This window comes from Myxocyprinus asiaticus, chromosome 1, assembly GCF_019703515.2.
Source record: "Myxocyprinus asiaticus isolate MX2 ecotype Aquarium Trade chromosome 1, UBuf_Myxa_2, whole genome shotgun sequence".
Taxonomy (NCBI): domain Eukaryota; kingdom Metazoa; phylum Chordata; class Actinopteri; order Cypriniformes; family Catostomidae; genus Myxocyprinus; species Myxocyprinus asiaticus.
In genome coordinates this window covers 32,573,273-32,587,137 of record NC_059344.1, presented here as the reverse complement: position 1 = coordinate 32,587,137, position 13,865 = coordinate 32,573,273, and the positions used below count along the sequence as shown (strand labels likewise).

General features: G+C 40.3%; 1 protein-coding gene across 5 annotated transcripts in view; it reads right to left on the bottom strand.

Annotated features, from left to right (window-relative positions):
• LOC127442631 (FH1/FH2 domain-containing protein 1-like) overlaps window positions 1–13,865 on the bottom strand; it is an 82,596-nt gene that overhangs the window by 16,741 nt on the left and 51,990 nt on the right. For 2 of the 5 annotated variants that reach the window (XM_051700843.1, XM_051700811.1), the window contains exons 12-16: window positions 12,141–12,245; window positions 10,678–10,770; window positions 8,976–9,020; window positions 7,677–7,843; window positions 5,376–5,474 (exon numbers count right to left, since the gene is read on the bottom strand). In XM_051700843.1, the coding sequence (XP_051556803.1) occupies window positions 5,376–5,474; window positions 7,677–7,843; window positions 8,976–9,020; window positions 10,678–10,770; window positions 12,141–12,245 (509 nt within the window). The remainder of the gene's footprint in view (window positions 1–5,375; window positions 5,475–7,676; window positions 7,844–8,975; window positions 9,021–10,677; window positions 10,771–12,140; window positions 12,246–13,865) is intronic. The other 3 variants (XM_051700817.1, XM_051700825.1, XM_051700835.1) reach the window with 3 other exon arrangements.

Sequence of the window (13,865 nt, the reverse complement as noted above, 5' to 3'; positions counted from 1 at the left end):
GATCGATATTCAAGTCCTTTTTACTATAAATCTCCACTTTCACCAGCCCTCCTTAGAGCTCTCTTTTGTTTTTGGTGATTCACATTCTTCGTGCACTTCGCCTCCTACTGGGCAGGGAGGAGAATTTATAGTAAAAAAGGGCTTAAATATTTATCTGTTTCTCACCCACACCTATCATATCACTTCTGAAGACATGGATTTAACCACTGGAGTCTTACAGATTAGTTTTATGCTGCTGTTATGTGCTTTTTGGAGCTTCAAAATTCTGGCTACCATTCGCTTTTTTTTGGGGGGGGGGGGAACTATTCCTTTAAGTTAAAAAAAATAAGAAGAAAGTAGTAGCAGAGATTATTTATTTATGAGAGACAGACCACTTCTATTAAAATGAATGGGAGAAAATGGAACGCCCAACCAAGGAGCTCTAGCGCCCAACGGTCAACGGATGTAGAAAGGAAGTCCTGCCTTACAGGTAAAAGAGCCAATCACCTTTTAGATACAGACATCAATGTCAATCAACTCGAGAACAAGCATGCGCATTAGCTATACAAGCCAGGGAAAATGAGCTTTTTAGCGTAATATGAAGCACAGTTTATGATACCAGTGTTGTCAGATTGTACTGCTGATTTGAAATATGTCATTTAAATGTAAGCTTGGCAAGCAGTTTTGGGGATTTCAGTGTTCCCCCATTCAAGTAGATACGAGCTGCACTGTCATGACTGGAAATAACCTGAAATAGCCTCCCGGGAGCATTCCAAAGATGGCCAACAGTGTACTGACTTGCTAGAACGACTTTGGTAGAAGTTAAAGGTACTGTAAGGGATTTTAGCGTTCTGAAGCTTTCACGTAACTGAGCCGCTGAATTAGCCACACACCCTAATTCCAAAACCTCACCCTCCAAAGATAATTTTGAAACCAAAACAAGCAGAATTGTATGTTCCCTCTCGAGGGACTCGAGCTGCATAATCGCTATGGGGACACGCCCTGAGTGTCACGTGGTCTGAAGCCCTTATACAATCATGGCAATTTATTGGCTGATGGCACTTAGCGACACCACCAGGGAACTATGTCACGAGCTCCATAAAGGCGCTCGCTTCGCGCCATCGCATCAGATTTTCTGTTCTTCAGTGCACGATTTTGTCTAAGCCAGTGTTTGTTCCAAAGACTCATGTCAAAGCGAGGTTTCTTTGTCCTCCCTTTTGAGTGGAGTACATGGTAAGGATGTCATTTATACAGCATACATTTCAGAACAATTTAATGTAAAAGCTTTTTACTAAACATTACAGGGGTCCCACGGGGACAGCTGCGCTTTTCGAGGCTCGCAATTTCTCGCCACGAGGCGTTATCCCCAACTGTTCCAGTTCCAAGGCCTCCAAATTTGGAGCTCTGTGTGCGGGAGCTATTTGGGGTTTTTCGGCTCTGTATCTGAGAAGTTGGAGTGTGAACGGACAGCGGTTTCTTCTTTGTGTTTGTCGCACTCCCTTTGAGTGAAAGCGCGAGTCTCGTCGGACATGCTCTGAGACCTAGCTCGGCGGGCATTTTGTGATGATCAAAGCATGCAAAAGAGTTACCATGCACGTCTTGAGCCGTCGCTATTAAAAAAATACTGTATTGAGAATTTGTCATCGGAAGGGAAGGAATAAATTTGCCCCTTGTCCTTATTGTCTTTTTCCGTGTCATTCTGGGAGAATGCACATGAATGAGGCAATGGAGGAGCGGCCTCTGCCTTTCTCTCTCTCCCCTCCCCATTCGAAGCGCACTGCTCACGGCGAAGGGGATCATGCAGGGACCGGTGAACCTGGCCGCAGAGCGAGGGGGCTGGAATAAGATAATATTCCCCAGCAGAGTGATGGCGAACCAACGCGTGGAGCGCTTCGTCGGTGCCATTATTCTTTTGGGATTCTAATAGGAGATGCGAGGTATTTTAACTCATTTTCTTTATCTTTCACCCATTCGTGGACCACGCAGGCGTTCTGGCGAGACAAGAGACGCGCAGTGATATAATTGCTTGATTTTTTTGTGGCAGCATGAATGTCACCTTTTGCAGTCAGCTGTCTACACATGATGGTTTTGCCCCCCTTTACATGGTGCCCCTATGCATTGCATACCTTGCATATATGGTTTTTGCGCCTCTGCCTATGGGCTTGCCGTGTAACGAAGGACGAGCCTCTTACTGCAGACAAAGGCAATGCATTAATCCCTCTGTCTGCCCGTCTGTCAGCTTGGCAGCAGCTGAAGGGCATTTAGAACTGGGTACTTCGAACGATAAAGCACGGTGGCTTGCGTCCCATACTGGGTTTGAGACGCTTGAATTCCAAACTAATGAAATGTCAATTTAGATTGATAACACAAAAGCAAATAATGTCACAAGTGCAGCCGGGGGACTGGTTTGTGACAATATATTTGAAGGACGCTTATTTCCATATTCAGATTGTGCCGAAGCACAGGTGCTTTCTCAGATTCGCTTTTGGGGGAAAACCGTATCAATTTTGCGTCCTTCCGTTCAGAATTGCACTAGCACCACGTACTTTCGCAAAATGCATGGATGCAGTTTTGACACCCTTGAGGCTTCAGGGCATCTGTGTTTTTTATCTTAACACAGATGCCCTGAATTATCTTAACGATTGGTTGGTGCTAGCCCACTCGGAGACTCTGGCTGCCTAACATCAAGGAGGTCATTCTCAGCCATCTGAGCAATCTATGGCTGTGTGTAAACCTAGACAAGAGTGTCCTGTTGCCAAGGCAACAGACTCTGTTTCTAGGGGTGGAGCTAGATTCGCAGACGATGCAGGCGTGGCTGTATCCAGCTCACGTTCTGTCATTCCGCCGGTGTCTAGGGGTGTTCAAAATGAGACACGTTCTCCCTGCCAGAATATTTCATAGGCTTCTAAGGCTCATGATCACGGCTTCCGCTGTCATTCCCGCTGACAACAGGACGATGGTGTCCTACATCAATCGCCAGGGAGGAGTGGGCTCTCATGTCATGCTGAGGCTGGCATGGTGCATTCTTCTGTGGGCATGGGACAATGTACTGTCTCTACGAGCCGTACATGTTCTGGTCCAGTTGAATTTGAGAGGCGGATCTCCTGTCAAGACCGGGCTTGATGCCCGGGGAATGGACATTACATTCTCAGACTGTGGAACAAATCTGGAGAAGATTCGGCAGAGCGTAAGTAGATCTGTTCACTTCGAGTGAGACGTCACACTGGTTTTTAACCCTTTCCCCCGGCACCGCTGGGCATTGATGCGTTGGCGCATCAGTGGCCGACAACACGTCTTTACGCTTTTCTACCGACCAGTCTGCTGCACGCAGTTCCGTTAGTGGCACCGTATTGGCCAGTATGGCCCCTTAACCGGGCACTCTTTTGAATGATGGTTTATCCCCTGCGGTGGTTGATACCATTCTGAATGCTAGAGCTCCATCAACCAGGAAGCTTTTGTACATTCAATGGCATATTTTTTTTTATTCTTTGTGTATGGTAGTATGTGTGCTTTGGTGGCCGCAACAGAGGTTTTTCGGTGTCCAAGCAAAGACTGTCTCATTGGCTTGTTGATGCAATTTCGAGTGCTTACGAAATGCGCGATTTACCTTCACCTTCAGGTATTCGAGCCTTGCATCCTCATGGGCTTTGGCTAGAGGTTCATCATTGGAAGACATTTTTATGGTGGCAGGGTATTCCTCTCTGCATACATTTGTGAGATTTTATCATCTGGATGAGAGTTTGACTCCTGCTTCCCAAATTCTCTCTGTTGGAACAGGAGTAAGCTCATAATTTCTTATTCAGATGCTTTAGCTCACTGGTGCGCCACTATATGTTTGCCACACGGGCACAGACAGTTGGCAGCTTCTGTTCACATGGTGTGAATGTACATCGTTCCCCATAGCAATTATGCAGCTCGAGTCCCTCGAGAGGGAACATCATAACCCTGGTTCCCTGAGAGGGAATGAGACGCTGTGTAAGTTTGTCATACTCTCTAGTAGCTGCATAGGCTCGTGCCTTCCTGCAGAAAATCTGACGCAATGGCGCGAAGCGAGTGCCTTATGGACGTAGCTCTCTGGTGGCATCGTTAAGCACCATCAGCCAATAAATTGCTGTGACTGTATAAGGGCTTCACGTTACGTGACACTCAGTGCGTGTCACGATAGCGATTATGCAGCGTCTCGTTCCCTTTTAGGGAACCAGGATTACACTTCACATAACAGAGACATTCCTGTGGCTGTTGAGTTCAACAGTGGCACAATAGTGCCCTCAACTGACAAACTTTATGAGTCACAGACTCAATGATCCTCTTCAAATGCAACGCTAAGAGAACGAGCAAAATGATTGGCAGGTGAAAAGCGTCAATGTCCGCGGTTCACAGACACATTTTTGTTTGCTATTTACAAAGTCTATAGCTGCCACAGAGGCAGGTGAGATATTTCAGGACACTTATTTAATAAATTTCTTTAAGGGAGTAGGAACATTTTTTGCATACTTTTATGAAAAAAAATTGTTTAATAAGAATTTTATTGTTTAGAATGTTTGTAAATTCGGCACAGAATACTAGTACTCAGAACTGTACAGCGGGCCATCGGCCCTGTAATCAAGCAAAATTCTTCATATCAGATCCGTGTATGATCCGAATATATTAACAACATTATGAAAGAGACATCTTACCGTCGAAAGGCCCAGCACAAGCACCGATCCCAGTATTCCCACATGCTACCATCCCCTAGTTTCAGTAACCCACTGCAGACTAACAGTAGTGACTCCACTGAGCTCTAAAAGCATTATAACCTCCAGTGCTAACTGCTATAACCCTCAATAAGCCAAAAAGGAAACTCTAAAAGAGTGATTCCCATCTCCAATTCTAAACAGTTTACATATCTGCCCTCCTGCCTCAGCTAATCTACACTCCCTGGATGAAAGGCTCGTTAGGCTGTCATTTGGACCATAGCCACTAGAGGAAGAGATGGAATCTGTCCCAAATATTTTCTCTTTGGAGCTTTGAAGATATTTTCCTGAAATAAGGCTCTTGGCTTCCGAAAGAATAACAACTTGTATGATATGAAAATGGGAGACATTTCGTTAGCCCTCACACAAAGGTGCTTGACTATTGCTGTGTGTGAGATTTTCATTATGCAAAAGCATACAGGTCTTTAAGTGGGACAGACAACTCACACTTATTTCATTGATTTTAGGCACCACAACAAAAAGATGGTAACCTTAACTCATGGTTAACTGGTTATTGGATAAACTTTGAATTAGATACGTGGATGACAGAGACGGGTAAATAGATGTATACATGTATGTCTGAGGCTGGCAGAGAATCCATAAGGAACAGGAATCTGACATGGAGAATGATAGAGGGGTGCTGGTGGGAAAGGAAGGTCTTGCCTGCTTCATTGTGGGCTGTCGTTGCGTCCCCTGGCTCCTCCAGGGTGTGTCTGGTCAAGTTTTCCCCTTGAGACTGGGCGTCCTGACCACTAATAGTTCCTACAAGACAGACACACACATACAAGACGGAAAACATAAACACTGGCACACTAGCCGTGCCTCAACGAAATGGAGTGCAGAAATTCAACCAATAATAACCAGTACCAATAAAATGTATCGAAAGACAGGTAGACATGCATAAATGCCATGGGATATACCATATATCACAAATAACAACAACAATACATGGCTGTCTGCACCACCTTTCAAATAAACTACAAAACCTGGACAATCAAGAACCACTCAAGAGCCACTCCATTTATATTCCACTGCAAGGCCTTCTACAGCCCTTTTCAGCCCTCTCCATGCTGCTAATCTTTATACACACCCTCTCAATTAGTCTCATTACTATTTGTTTGTTTGGAGCAGAAAATGTGTTTCTCAAGGGAAAGGCTGTTAATCTGGAATCACACAGTCACCACAGGAACCTCATAAGGGCTAACATGGGCCACATCCTAAATCTTCCACAATGCATATCCCTGTGTACAGGTTAAAATGACATGTTAAAGTATTACGCTAAATCTAGTTTAGAAAACTATGGAGGTGATGCCCATTTAATTTTTACAGTGTATTTTACCTTCTGTTTGATGTAAGATAGCTCTTCAAATGTAGCAACTTTGGGAGCAGTGACACGGACAAACAAACATAGTGGTTGTATACGTGCCCGCAGTCGCCCAACTATCGTTTCTGTTTCCATAACAATCATGTCACACTTGATTAGCAATTTTCTACACTGCAGCATCCTTGATTCCACAAGAAAAGCAGAAAAAAGATAGTATCATTCAAAAATGAAAACTGTCTTCATTAACTCAGCCTCATGTCACTCCAAACCCGCATGACAGCATTACACTTCAGTGAAACATAAGGAGATGTAGGAAGAATGATCACACAGCTCTCTTCCATACCACAAAAGTGGATAGTTATTTTTACTGCCAAGTATGGCAAGCCATTGACTGTTTGTGACATGGCAAATTTGAAAAGCACTGCCAGCCGCAACTAAGATTTGAGAGCTACAGTATGGCAGAGTGGAATAATATCAATAATAAATGACAACTAAAATATGGGTTTGTTCCACACACAAAGCTAAAGTATGGTTTGGGATAGAAGACTTGGGATATATATACTGTAAGTATTGACTATTTTCATTGTGTTTGTTGTTCTGTTTGAAGCTCGACAGTATAAACCACCCTCCCCTTTCTTTCTATGAAAAAGAACAGCTCGGACATTCTGCCTAACATTTCGTTTTAAATTTCACAGAAGAAATAAAATAAAGGAGGGCTGGAATGATGTAAAAATGATGACAGAATTTTCATTTTCGGAGGAATGATTCCTTTGGGCAAAATAAAATAAATAAATAATAAAGTAATACAATTTGCCACAGTTGAGTGTGCTGTTCTAATAAGCAGTATGAATCATCCCTCTTGGAATTTTACTTAAAGTTACAGTACTGTATGTGTCTCAGCAGGACTCATTACATAATCATTACAAACGTGCTCTAGACCAATCAGGGCACATCCCATGCTGACTTGGCAATTAACAGTATGCACAGTAACCTCAAGGAGTTGTAGACAACCTTATAATTCTTCATGGCAGTGTACACACACACAAAGAGACAAATTAATGACCACATTCTTCAACACAGCATATGCACAGAAAGATCATCTCTCTCCCGCACTCACACACACACGCTTTGGTTTAGGAAAGCTTCAGTGAACAGGAAAAGCAGAGCGATTAAGAGGTCAGATAATGACTGGAGCCACGACGATGAAAACATGGAGTAAAGTAAAAGTAAAAGAAGAGAAGACAGGGAAAGAACATAACAGGAGTAAGAGTGAGTGAGAATGTGCAACAAGCATAATAAGCTTGGAAACATTTTGGGTAAATAGAGGAATTCAAACCTATTTATATTATTAAAATGAGCATTATTTTATTTCATTCAAGATATTTTATAATTTTACAATGTGTATGTATGTATTAATAAATGGTACCATTGTTTTGGCAAAGTAAAGCCTTTTTTTCAACCGTGCCAATAAAGCTATTTGAATCTTGAGAGAGGAACTGGAATAAAATGGATGGAGTGGCATAGACATAGTTACAGAAAAATGAGTGTATAGGAAGAGAAGAGAGTGCATTTTAAAGAAGAACAGTTACTGTATTGTACACATGCAGGCCGACAGGAACAGAAGGTCAGACTATCAGCACCTGCAGTGGTTGAGCTGGAGGCTGGCTGTACAGCTTCAGTAGATGGAGCACAAGTCTCTGGCTCTGCAGGTGCCACACTCTCACTTAGAGAAATTTTCTCATTTGCACCATATGACTTCCTTTTCTTCTCCCACTGGGATGCAGCGAGACTGCGCAAGAACGTGTCTCTATAAGGCCATCAGAGAAAAAACACTCAGTTCCTGAGCTGTAAAGTAAGGTTGAATGTGATGCATATGACACAAAGTTTCTGATTCTTAGGATAAGTTATATATAGTAGATCTGCTCTGAATTGCAGTAAGTGGTTACAGAATAACACCATATGCAGTGTACACATCATAACAGCAAATGCTACAGTTTTTGGACAGAACACATGTGGTTTGTACAGAATTTTCTTCCATTCAGTAAAATGATACAATTGAAAAAAACAGTGTGATTAAGATTAGCCTAGTCCTAGGTATAGCTCAAATAAATGAAAATTAACGTTGTAAGATTTGATTAGATTACAGGCCTGTCTTTAGACTTGCCTGACATCTAACAGTGACACTGCAGAGAGACAATAGATTAAAGAATAATAATAATTTAAACAAAAACAATCACACAGGACAGCGAAGTGAATTACTTCAATTAAATTAATGAAAGTCTTGTATCCCACCACAGAAATACAGCTCAGTGTCTGGCAAAGCCCACCACCACCACCACAACCGCTTTAGCCAAAACTTTACCTGCCCCTCAAGACCCCAAGCCACCACTATATTTCCCAAAATCCACCCTACCTTAGATAATGCAGAAAACAAATCACATACACATATGTAATTTTATGCATGATTAGCATTCTTTTAATTAACCTCCAAGCTGATCGGTGTTGATTAGCTGAGAGTCAAGGAGTAACTCTGAAGACTGGGGGACTGATGGCTTTTCTCCCATTGTGATCCACCAAAAAAGTCTGTGGTAAACTCAGAGTTATACTAAGGTATGTGTGTAAAGAAGAAAATTAACCGCTTCACGTGAATGAGTTATTCATTATAAAAATCTTCATTTTTTCTACAAGTTTTAGCTGTAAACGTTATTTAAATATGCTTTGACAGTTGAAACCCATTGTCACTGCTTTAAATATAATAAATTTGTCATGTCAGTAAGAATTAGCCCACATGTCAAATAAACAAAAATGCCAAATGCAGCACACACACAAAGCCTCATGTTCTGAGCATAGCAGCTGAATAAGCCCCAAACACCTGGCCACATGCTGATGATATATGCAGAAAGAGAGCCTGTAACCATACAGAGCTGCTGCATACTTACTCATAATTCCTCAGAACTGGCAAGTCCTTATTCACACTCTCTGAACTGGAGAGAAACACTTTGATTCACATACACTGTCCATATCATTCCTGTTAGCTACATGGCACAGTTCTCTTTCAGTACATAGAAAATGCCATAAGAACCACCAGTGTATATTCCATATAGTTTAGATATTTATGTTTTAACTAAATTGACAGTTTAAGTACAGATTTTCACTTTCATAACTAAAGCCTTTTTAACATTTAAAAGCTTAAAGAAAATATTGCTGTGTGAATATTTCTGGCCTATTTTAAAATGCCTCAATTTTTCTTGAATGTGGGGAAATCACTGCAGCCCACAAAACAAGAGATAAGTCTACTTTGAGTAGTAACTTAAGATGAAAAGTTCATTTCTCCCTTTACACAAAACACAAGAATGAGACGGTGGAAAAGGCACAGCTAGAAAAGATTCATGTTAGTTCATGAGAACAAAAAGGTAGTTCTCACACTGCTAAACTTGACTAAATATTCTGCACCAACATTATTCACATCTTTGATTAGAATGATCAGAAATCATAAACACTGACAGTAAGTGGTATAGCAAAATGTTACATATTTAACTATTTATACACATATAATATATATAGACACAACTTACTTTGGTTAGAATCTTGATTAAATTTCATTAGAAATAAACTTAAAATACCACTTGAATTAAGTCTTGATTGATTGATGCCATTCATAATAATGGTTTCCAGCTAGCAGTTGCTTCCTCCAGCCATCCCCTCCCTCTCTATGACTCTGTCTCCCCAAAATGACTAACTATCACAATGATTTAAAGTGCTAGCACCTCCAAAAGCCACATTCTTTGGTCACACTGCAGCTACTTACCAAACACTGTCTGCCTGGTGCTGTCTGTAAAAGGAGAGAGAGAAGCAAAGCGCAGGAATGTTGGACGCTGTAGCAGTAGAGGAAGAGATTAGGAGTCGTGCCAAATATGATGAGGAAGAGAAGAGAGGAGCATAAGATGCAGGAGAAGAGAGCAAACACACATACAGAGACAGAAAGATAGAGAGAATGAGAGAGAGAAAGAGAAAGAGAAAGAGAGAGACAGACAGACAGACAGAGACAGACAGACAGACAGACAGAAAGAGAAAAAGAAAGAGGTATTCAGCAAATACAGAAGAAACAGAATGACAAAAAACATTACAGGCAAACAGTATATTGAAGAAAGCAAGTCTGGTCTGAAAAAGTAATAAAAAACAGTGAAGCAAAGAATATTTGTGCAAAAGGAGTAAGATGAAGGAAAGAAACACACCAGATCATTTACACTACAGTGACAACAAATGGGACTGACCTTCACTGTCCAGAGGTATTTTTTAATTTAACCACACACGTAACCAAAATATTAAAAGCGACAATGGTTCAAAGCAGATTACACTTCCTTTTAATCATTTCAATATCTTTTGGACATCAAAAAGTGAAGACTCACCTATTTTCGTATTTCGTTTCCTATAATGAATGCAACTGGTTGCCATATGGAATGTTTATCACAGCTCCAACTATTAAATTCTACTCAACCTTAAGTCTAGTTACAATCCAGCGCTTCTTCCCATTTGCTCCTCAAAATATTCCCATGTACTGCCTCCACTAACACCCTCTCCTCCTTTTCCCCCATCTCTTTCCTGACACTCCTCCCCTCTGAGCATCAGTCGCTTACTTACTTGAAGGCTCTCTTTTCCTCTGGCCGGCTGGGCTGCTCTGCTGCCATCTGGGAAGGCTTCTGCTGAGGAGAGTCTGTTTCTGTGAGAGACCCTCTGAGGAGAGATGGACAGTTGGGACATACTCAAGGTTGTAGCACGGTAAGGGCAGTTTCATGTGAATCAGATACACACACACAAACGCTCACTCAAGAGTTGGGAAAAACATAAACCAAATAAATGACTCAATATGTGTAACCCAGCTGTTCGGTAAAAAATAAATAAGTAATAAAAAAAAAAAGAAAACAATGTTTTTTTAGAGTGCATACACAAGAATGTCTGTGTATTTGCATGCTAGTTAATGTGTTTATCCACTTCAATACACCATATTTGAATTCATATTGTTTTGTGTCATAAATTATATGAATTAAATGAACTTTCATATACTGTATGTAGAAAACGTGTAACAGTAAGTGTGCGTGTGGTTAAAAGATCCCAACAGTATCAGAGCTCAAAATGAATGGAAACAAACAGCTTTGTGGTGTGGCAGGAGAGTCAAGCCAATGTCTGTCTGAAAACAAATCTGTACAACACACATACAATACAAAAAAAAATGAAAAATTAAATGGCTAGTTATATTGTGCTTACACTATTCTTTTTCTCTAGTATATGGACTGAAGGTAAAGTTCCCCATGAAACAACTTGAAGGGCACAATGGTTTGGATTTCCTCAGAGAAATAATCTGTTGGGGAAACTTAAAAAATATTCAAGAATTGTGTCTCCATCACATAGATTTCAACTAATAAATCAGCACTGTTAAGGTGGAATACAAGTATGCCAATCTAATGCATGATGACGCATTTTAACCCTGCTGCTTCATTAGATTCAGCACTTTTCTTTTTTAACAGACCCCAGGCAAGCTGGCATCTTAGCTGCCATGAGCAAAAAAGGCTCTCTACTGTTCTACTCAAGAGAACAGCATTCAGAACTTCTGCAGAAATTCCAACTTCACTGCCATACACTCACAATACAAAAATCTGCTTGTCTGTGTGTATCTCTGCCTGTCTCGCTTGTTTTGTCTTGTTTTATATGATCATTGGGACACCTTTCTGCTTTGTGATTTACCTTTTCTTAAATTATTTAATGACTTAAATGATTGAGTAAAAAAAAAAAAAAAAAAAATATTATATATATATATATATACAAAATTTAAATCACAATTTTTCCATATGGGAAACTCAATCATTTAAATCCTTTGACTGGTGATGGGTAAATGTTGTTAGTTAGTTAAGGAAAGTTTGAAATGACTTCAGTGTTGAGGATGCATTGGCTCATTGACCTCAAACTTTAATTTAATATCAAAATCTAAATGTTTTCCAGTAGAATACTGAGCTGGCCTCTGATCTGCAGCCAAGACAACTTCAACCAACACCAAAAAATTTGTCAAAAGTTCAGAGGTAGAAAGTGACATAAAATGTGATACAGACCTGTTTGTGATGACTGAGGTTTCCTCTGTTATAGACCTGGCCTTTTTTAACCTCCGTCTAGAAATCCCCATGTGAGACATGTAATGACTCATAAAAGAGCGCCCCCTAGTGAATGACCAAGGAATTGTGGGAGGGGAGAGAGGGAGGAAGAGAGAAAGAGGTGGAACAGTGATGGTGGTTACATGGACAAACAGGATGTTAAAATGTTGACAGGCCCAAAACATCAGTGAGCATCACAGAAAAAGTCCCAACCACCAAGAGCCATGGAAAAGAGAGATGAACAGAAAGCAGATGAATAGAAATTGTTATAATTAAGGATGGCAAAAGTTTAACAGTCACCTCTGTTAACCAAACATTACCAACACCTACTGTACTATAAAGGATCATTGATAGCTACTACATTATTCTCAGCCTCAGACAGCACCAGACTGATAATAGAAGCTCCATCAAGATCATCTGTGGCATGCTGTAAATTTCGAATCATCCCTCAGTTTGTAAATAAAAATATTTTTACAGCAACACATTTACAATGGAAGTCTACCAGGGCAACGCATTCCAGATGGTTTAAAAGAAGAAATGTTCAGCTTGTATTCTGTACACATTTTTTTTATTTGAGCTGTAAAGTTGTCTAAATCACCCTTTTAACTGTGGGCCTTTTGTCCTAGGCGGACGAACATCTGGCTAGAATTCCCGAGAGTGGAGTTTTCTGTACTGTGTGCAAATGGTCCTTTCCTGGTATATTTGCATGATAAGTCATAAAATCATACAAAAGTTACCAGGATTATTAGCTTTACAGACAGGTTGGTAAGTGATTGTATCAAACTAGTCTCATTATATGTTAACACATATACACAAAGTTTATGTCTTATGGCTAAACTTTCCAAACAGTGTGTATTTTAACATTTATTTGTCAAATGAAATGTTAAAATACACACTGTTTGGAAAGTATAGCCATAAGACATAATGCCTTGTCCCATATATTTCCATTGTAGGTGCAATACTGTGATTTGTGCTTGTTTTCACAAACTGAAAGATGAGTTAATTATTATTATTATCATTATTATTATTATTTTATTTTAATTATTTTGTAATTGACAGTGATAGAGCTTAACTTGTTTTGGAAAATTCCTTTAACTACATAATTCAAATGTCACCACAATAATTAATAACTGTGCTTGTGACTGGCCATGTGCCCTTGTGATATCACATTAATTGGCAAAAACATGTTTTGAAAAAAACACAAGCACTGATGAAGTGAGCTGATAAATGGTCCACAACCATGGACAACACATTCTGTCTGACCTTAAAAACAGCAGGGCCTGAATTCCTGTAGCTCCACACAGATTAAAAAGCTTTCCAAATAAAACACTAGCTTTCCACATATATGTGCAAAGACTGTTGACTGAATTTCACTTTGGCCAAAGGCAGCACTTGAAATAGCACATTGTTACTTGGGCAAACTCGGAGGAAACAGCCAACCAAAACTTCTCAAATACCTGTGAAAACCTGCAACACACTGGATAACCTGCAACTGAAAATTGCATTTAGCTCTTCGGTCTGTGTGAATTAGAATGTACTGTAATTCACTGATGTGTGATGCAATTCTGTGTTCCCGACTCAGTAGTAGTCAGTTTAAATCAAATCAAAATATGTACTTATAAGAGATTTGGTATGGATAAGCTAGATCTTTTTTAAAAGAATAGTTAACCCAAAAATGAAAATTCT